Source organism: Mangifera indica, chromosome 1, assembly GCF_011075055.1.
Source record: "Mangifera indica cultivar Alphonso chromosome 1, CATAS_Mindica_2.1, whole genome shotgun sequence".
Lineage (NCBI taxonomy): Eukaryota > Viridiplantae > Streptophyta > Magnoliopsida > Sapindales > Anacardiaceae > Mangifera > Mangifera indica.
The window spans coordinates 9,573,769-9,582,374 of NC_058137.1; the positions used below are offsets into that span (position 1 = coordinate 9,573,769).

The window sequence follows — 8,606 nt, forward strand, 5'->3', positions numbered from 1 at the left end:
AGTCTGATTTGTATTTATTTAATTTGATTGGAGTAGAAAGATTTGATTTGTTTTTTAAATCAAGCTAAACTTAAACTGGGAGGTGTTTGACTCGATTCAATTTGAGTTTGACTCAAATCGGTGATTTGAATTTGTGGTTTGATCAAATTTGAATTTATAGCTCGAATCCGTTGTTCAAATTCGTAACTTGGTTTGTCTCGAATTCATAGCTCAAATTGGTGATTTTGTTTATTATTTTTGATAAAACGTGTTGTTTTGTCATGAGACATAAATTTGCATCATCGATTCAAATCGAATTCAAATTAAATCGAACTGAATCATTTTTTATTTGAGCCACCACTAATATTGGTTTGGAAAACTTGAGTTAAACTCAAACCGAACTATATTTTATTTAAATCAAATGCAAACTAATGGGGTGTTCAACCTTGATTTGATTCATATGCACCTTGACGTAGAGGGTCCCCCTCAACAAAAATCCTAATTCGCCATTGGATGCCACACATATATATTGATCTTAGCATGGATGATGTAGCAGCATGCGGCTAAATGAAGACATGAAAAATAAAAATTATTAAGTAAGAAAAATGATGGCATTATTTGAAAAATAGCAGAGTTTGTTTTTGTTAAGGAGAACTATATGGAAGGCGCTTGTGTAAATAGATTCAAGTTAAACGGAGAAATGTGGAAGACAAATTATGCAAAGTTGATGACACGGTGCTTATTGAAGACACGAAGATGGAAGGAAGAACAACTGTGTTTTGAGAACAAGGCATATCTGTTATTTAGTTTCTATTTTGTAATGGAATATAAATTGAAAGAGAGTTAAGGTTCTCTTCTTTCTCTAAAAGGATAATCCATTGAAACTTGATCTGAGGGTCATTATATTTTAATTGTGTGCTTGTTGAGAGAGTAATCGAACAATGAGGACTTTTTTTCACCTCGATTGCTAACTTGGAATTCAGTTTTGTATATAAACAAGGATATATTTTTAATTGATTAATGAGATTCAGTTGAAAACTTAAGCCAAAGGTTGTGTAATTTTTTGTCCTAAGTTCAAGATTTTCATAGTATCAAAGTTGTTCAACTAACATCAATAACAGATTAAACTCTTTTTTACAATAGTATGATGAATCCAGAGAATAACTACAAAGCTTGTTCATCTATCAATGCCTCAATAGTTCAACTTGGGAGCTTTTTATCTTCGAGTCTTCAAGTTGTTTTTGTTGGTATATTTTTTTAATTGCAAAAGTCATACTTTTATTCAATCATAAACTTCAATTTATACAACAAAAATATAAACTGAAATGAGCATAAAGTGGGGAATATCATGGCATAACAACTAGTCACAAACTGAAATAACAAGCTCTTGGAAACTAGGTCTTCACCATATTCTGCTAACTGAAAATTATTTGCATCACACATTTCATAAGTTGCCAACAAACCTTCAACCATGTCAACATCCTTGTCAACAACACATCAGTATCAGTAGCTATTTTGTAGCAGCAGCTCCTGAGGTATTGTATTCAACACTCTTCCTTGGCTATGAAGCTGCATACTCCAAGCCTTTGTCTCAAAAACTCATACCTAGCCTTAGGAAGTGCCTTGGTTAAGATGTCAGCATTCTGATTTTCTGTTCTGCAATAGATTAGCTATATTTCACCTTTCTTTTGTACCTTTCTGAGGAAATAGAGTTTCAACTTGAAATGTTTTGTTTTGCCATGAAACACTGGATTTTTTGCAATTGAGATTGCAGCCTGGTTATCCACAAATATTTGTGTACTTTCTCCTTGCTCCATATGCAAATCTGCCATTAATTTCCTAATCTAGAGAGCTTGATTCACAACAGTAGCTACATATTTTGCTTCTGCTGTGGATTGAGCTATGACTTCTTGCTTTTTAGAACACCATGAGAAAATACCAGAGCCAAAGCTAAAACAATAACCTGAAGTACTTCTCATGTCATTAACACAACTAGCCCAATCACTATCAGAATAACCATAGAGACAGAAATTTTTTACTTGACTGAACTTCAAACCATAATCAACTGTCCCCTTGACATATCAACAATTCTTTTTGCTGCTTGAAAATGAATCTCACTAGCACAGTGGATGTATCTTGAAAGAAGACTTACAACATTCGTAATATCTAGTCGAGTTGCAGTCAAGTACATTAAGCAACCTATGAGGCTCTTATAAAGTCCTTCATAAACCTTTTCAGCTTCATCTTCTTTACAAAACTTCTCCTTTTGATTCATTAGAGTTGTAGTTGGCTTGCATTCCATCATGTTGAACTTCTTGAGAATTTCCTTGGCATATTTCTGTTGACATATGAAGATCTCATTTTGTTTTTGTTGTACCTCCATGCCAAGAAAAAAATGTCATTCTCCCAAGATCAGTCATCTCAAAAACATCTTTCATTTTCTTTTTAAACTTTTCAATGTGCTCTACACTACTCCCTATCACAAGTAGGCCATCAACATAAAGAGACACCACAAGTATTTCATCATAAGCCTTTTGAATATACAAAAACTTTTTGTAAAGCCTAAGTCAAGCAAATGAGCATCAATCTTGCTATACTAGGCCCTTGGTCCTGTTTTAGACCATAGAAAGCCTTTTTTAGCAAGTATACCTTCTCTTCTTGTCCTTGAATAGCAAATCCTTCAGGTTGCTTTAAAAAAATTTCTTCCTCTAAGTGTCCATTCAGGAAGGCTAATTTGACATCCATTTGGTGTATAATCTAGCCCTTTTGAGCAGCTAGGGCTAAGAGTATTCGTATAGTATCTAATCTAGCAACTAGGGCAAAAGTCTTAGAGAAATCCACTCCAAACATCTATATATATCCCTTGACAACTAGCCTTGCTTTGTGTTTGTTTACAGAACCATCAGGATTGAGTTTGGTTTTATAAACCCATTTGACACCTATTGCTTTTTTGTGTGTAGGTCTATCCACTAACTCCTAAGTCTGGTTTTTCTCAATCATCATGAGCTCCTCCTTCATTACAACAGTCCATTTCAGATCTTTTGCAGCTTCTTCATATCCTGCAGGCTCCATTACAACAACATTACACCTTTGATAAATATCAAAGAGTGATCTTGTTCCCTGATTGGTTCTTCGTCAACACTATCATTTTCCTCTTGAAATTCTAGCTTCTTGTCATCTTTCCAACTCCAACTTTCTAACTCAAGGAAGTGGACATCCCTATTAACAATTACTTTGTTATTTTGTGGAAAGTAGATCTTGTAAGCTTTTGAAACTAAGCTGTAGCCTACAAAGATCCCGAGTTGTGCCTTTTTATCTAATTTGTCTCTTTTGACCTGAGGAATGTAAGAGAAACAAAGGCAACCAAATGTTTTTAAATTCAGTAGCCTAGGTTTGTAGCCATACCATACTTCAAATGGAGTCTTTTTCTGTAAACTTTTTGTTGGCAATCTGTTCAGCAAAAAAATTGATGTGTTTGCAGCCTTTACCCAGAATTTCTTTGGTAGCCTTTTATCATGTAACAAACATCTTGTCATCTCTATAAGTGTTCTGTTTTTTCTCTCTACAACTCTATTTTGCTGGGGAGTGTAAGAAGCTGTCCACTGGTGTTTAATGCCAACATCTTGACAAAATTTGCTGAATTTTTCTGAGGTGTATTCAGTTCCATTATCAAACCTAATCACTTGTATTCTACATCCACTTTTATTTTCTACCCAGGCCTTAAACTTCTAGAAGATGTCAACAACCTAAAAATTTGAATTTCATGAAATAAATCCAACACATTCTTGTGTAATCATCAATGAAAACAATATAAAACTTACTACCATGGTGTTGTTTGAGGTCCTCCTACATCTGTATGAACTAGTTGTAGTTTTTGTGTAGCCCTCTAGGCTTTGTTTTGTGGAAAAGATAGTTTGGTCTACTTTTCATACTGACAAGCAACACATGCTGGAAGCTCCTCCTCCAATTTAGGCAGTCCTTCCATCAGATTATTCTTCTTCATTAAAAGTAGGGCAACATAGTGAAAATGCCTCAATCTCTTGTGCCAAAGCATTACATTACTTTCTTGTTTATGCACTGCAACCTATTCTTCTTCCAGCAGATTCAAGGCAAAGCATTTGCTTCTCATTTGGACTTTGAACAACTCCTCGCCTTCTGCATCCTTAATTACACAACTTTTGTCTTTAAACAAAACCTTGTAGCCTTTCTCTAACAACTGACCAACACTAAAAAGGTTTTGATCAATTTCAAGAACATATAACACATCTGGGATGAGTTTCAAACTTGAGAGGCCTTCAATAGCAATCATTCCTTTGCCTTTTGCAGCAATATATGACCCATTCCTAATTTTAACTTTGGAAATAATTATTCTATCAAGCTCCCTAAAGAGCTCAAGGTCATAAGTCATATGGTGTGTACAAGCACTATCTATTAGCCAATTTTCTGTAAAGCTATTGGTGGTAAAGCATGATGTTACAAATAATTGCTCCTCATACGACTGATCAGTAGCAGTTTTGGCTTCTTTTTGTTGCTGTTGATTTTTGCAAATCCTCTCCATATGCCCTAACTGTCCACATTTGTTACATCTTGCATCAGGGCTCTACCAGCATCTTTTCTATGGATGATTAGTCTTTTTATAGTGAGGACAAGGTGGATAGGTTTGAGTGTTGTTGTTGTTATTGTTGTTACTGCCTGAGCTTATTCTAGGCTGTTTTTTGTTGTTTTTGTTTTTGTTGTTTTTGCTTCCACTGTTGTTCAATGACTTGGCTTGAAAAACACCCTCCACAAATCCTTCTTGTCTCATAAGCCTTCTTTGTTCTTGTGCTTGTAGTGTATTTAAAAGTTCTGCCAAGGTGATACTTGACAGGTCTTTAGTATTCTCTAGTGATGAAATTGTATCCTCGAACTTTTCAAGAATTGTAACTAGAATTTTCTAAACTATTCTTGAATCAGAAAATTCAGTACCAAACATCCTTACCTTGTTAACTATACTGAGAATTCTGTCAGAGTAGTCTTTGATAGTTTCTGACTCCTTTATCTTTTGCATTTTGAATTCCTTGATCAAATTCAGAACTTGCATGCCTCTGACTTTTTCGTTTCCTTCATACTCCTCTTTCAGGAAGTTCCAGATTTCATTTGCAGTCTTCAGTGTCATTATTTTGGTGAAGATTGTAGAGGAGACAACTGTATATAGATTGGCTCGAGCTTCAGATTTCCTTTGTTTCCTTTCCTTATGATTTTTTATTTGTGCCACAGTTGGATTATTTGGAAGAGGAGGTACTTCGTAATCATCCTTAACAGCTTCCCACAAATCATTTCCATCAGGATAGGCTTCCATTCTGATAGCCCACATTTGATCATTTGTTCCATCAAACATTAGAGGTGCAATTGGATTGAATAAAACTTCTGAATCCATTTTTTTTTGTATGTTATGTAAAGAAAGGGTAAGTGTTTAAACTCCCTCAACCTCACAGATCTCTCAAGATTTTGGCTCTGATACCACTTTGTTGGTATATTTTTTTAATTGTAAAAGTCATACTTTTATTCAATCATAAACTTCAATTTATACAACAAAAATATAAATTGAAATGAGTATAAAGTAGAGAATATCATGGCATAATAGCTAGTCACAAACTGAAATAACAAGCTCCTGGAAACCAGGTCTTCACTATATTGTAATACCCTCAGGTATGTTCTAGGGGTAATTATGTCTTTTGACCTTGTTTGGAGATATTTCCAAGTGTATGTGTGTGTTTTTAGTATATATAGATATATATAAAAGAAAAAAAATATATTGAAAAAGTATGGAGGAGAAAAGTCAATAAAAGGAAAATCTTTACCTTTTGCTTACCTTTTGTTTTTTTCTATCATTCTCTCATCTCTTCCAGCTTTTTCCATCATTCTCTCGTCTTTTCCAGAAGAAGGCAATCTTCTTCCTTTCTTTGCTACATTTTTAAGAATAGTGAGTGATTGTGGGAAAGTTTTGGAAGATAAATAAGGAAAGAAAATAAGAGGAAGCACTTTAGAAGCCTTGGTAACCAAAAGATCTCTTTCTTTTTCCCTTTTCCTATGTTTATATATATATTGGATGTATGTTATATGAATATATTAGTATGTTTTGGTGTTGATTTAAGGTGTGATTTTGGTGATAAAAGAAGTAAAACAAAGATAAGAAAGTCAACTTGTAAAGATTTGACTTGAAATAAGGTCAGGGGAATCATCCTTGATATATTGCATGTTTTAGGCTTTTGGTTCCTTGGATCTATGTTATAAATGAGGATTTTGAAGTTGAGGAATGTTGTTTTGCCATTTGGGATGTCTATGTGTGTTATTTTGTTCATGGCAGAAAATTGCATGATATTTACAGTTTCTACTATTGTGTTCGTCCCATGTTTTAGCTGTCTTATCTGATGAATTATAAGTGCTAATATAACTTGTTGGAAAGATCTTTAAATCTTCTTTTCAATGATATATCTTGTATGAATTAGAAACCGTTTGGGCTATTAAATTGTATGAAAAAAGAAGGCTGCCCTGCTAAATGACTGTTCTATGAATAGTACTTCGTAGTTTTAGGCAAGAAAGAAAGAAAAGAAAAGAAAAGAAAAGAAAGGAAAGGAAAGGAAAGGAAAGAAAGGAGAGAAAAAAAAAAGAAAAGAAGAAAAGAAGAAAAGAAAAAGAAAGAAAAGCAAGAAAATGAATTTGGGGCTCACGATTTAAGGGTCGTCCCAAGAGTAATGTCTAGTGAGTTATGAATAAATTTAGATGGAAACAAAATTAGTAAGATATAAGACCTGCATGCATGCTATAAACTATGAGAGGGCACTTTACACTACACCGCCTATAGTAAGGCACATCCATAGTAGGACATAGACCCACAACAGAGTCCACTCACAGTAGAACATGCTCATAGTAGAATACAATTCAGATCACAATTGGTGTAGTGAGAGAAAGGAAAAGAGCTTGAGCTTAGAAAAGTACCAAATCCCTATAGTTAGCTTCCAAAAAGTATCAAATAGATACCAGATAGGACAAAGTATGACCCTAATAGTAAATAATGAACTAGATTACCCTCTCAATCTCTTATAGAGGTTAGAATGTGAGGTAGAGTCCCGAAAGTGAGTTAGAACAGGAAAAGAGATAGTTTACTTGATTCTTTCCCCTTGTTGAGTGTTCTTATCACTAATTTCCTTTTCTTTTCGGATTGCACATACAGGTGATCAAGGTAGCTGCAAGGCAAGGTCAGGTCAGCGAAGATAGATCCGGCTGAAGCAGGTTATCTTTGGTTTGTATTACATGCATACAGTCGCATGTTCTTGGTACTTTTAGACCTTTTTGTGATGATGATACAGTTATATATAATTACTCCACATTTTCAGATGCTTTTAGATGAGTTTTCATATGAGTATATATATCTTTTGTTTGCTTCTAAACTCTCAATTTTCTTCGAATAATTTCTAAACATTTTTAGTGATGCGTTTATTTTAAAATATTTTAAACGAAAAAAATATAAACATTTTGGATATTAATTCTTAACATTTCTTCTTCGACGGGTAGTACTTCTAGGGAGAGGTGTTACACATATTCTGCTAACTGAAAATTATTTACATCACATGTTTCATAAGTTACCAACAAACCTTCAGCCATGTTAGCATCCTTGTCAACAACACTTCAGCATCAGTAGCTATTTTGTAGCAGCAGCTCTTGAGGTATTGCATTCAACAGTTTTGAAGCTTGCAAAGGAGAATTCCAAGTATTGGCGAGCTTAAGTGCTTTTTAATATTAGTGTATGAGTTAGAGGATAATCTTACAGATTTGGTTCCTTGTCCATTTTTGTTTGTAATAGTGAAACTTGAATCTGACATGCATGAATTTAATTAAACAACAAAATCCATAATATAGTATATGGAAGAAATATGTCAAAGTTGTTGAGGAGTTATTTGTTAGGGTTAATCTCATAATACATGTTTAGTTATATAGCGCACTGTGAAACTTCATAGGAAATTTGGAGTGCCTTACATAACTATTTCATTACTGAGTCAAAAGTAAGAGTAATGATCTTAAAAAATGTTGTGCAAACACAAGAGAGGGAGACTTAAGTGTACCTGATTATATGAAGAAGATGAAGGGAATTTCAGAAACTCTTATAGCCAGTGGTAAGTAATATCTGAGAAGGAAGTGATTAATTTCATAATAGATGGAATATGGCATGAATTTGATCCAATTGTTGTCTTTATTACCTCAAAATTAGATTTTGTGACAGAAAATACTGCTTTAATTGATGTTAAGTTCATACTTCAAACATATAAATAGAGGTTGTGTAGGAATGTAATTCATTTGTTTGAGTTACAAGGAGGTAATGTTAATTTTGTTAAGAAGTTTGGTAGGAGATAGGGTTGGATTCAAACCGAGTCAAGCTCAGTGAGCCAAACATATGGTTACTCTAACTCGAGCTTAATCATTGCTCACTGGAATTGTCAAACCTGATGCATAAGAGGGAAAATACAATTTCTACAAGAGTATTACAATAGTTATACGTGTGTCTATTTAAAAGAAAGAGAGATAAACTGAAAAAAAATGAAGAAGAGATAGAAGAGATGGTTGTCTTCTGCCATTATAAAAGCTTTATA

At 33.9% G+C, this 8,606-nt stretch overlaps 1 protein-coding gene across 1 annotated transcript; it reads right to left on the reverse strand.

Annotated features, from left to right (window-relative positions):
* Positions 1–1,823: 1,823 nt before the first annotated feature.
* LOC123213014 (uncharacterized mitochondrial protein AtMg00810-like) lies at positions 1,824–2,362 on the reverse strand. The gene is made up of 2 exons (XM_044632367.1): positions 2,132–2,362; positions 1,824–2,027 (listed from the first exon to the last, which is right to left on the reverse strand). Exons 1-2 carry the CDS (start codon positions 2,360–2,362, stop codon positions 1,824–1,826), a joined length of 435 nt encoding a protein of 144 aa, XP_044488302.1.
* Positions 2,363–8,606: the final 6,244 nt, after the last annotated feature.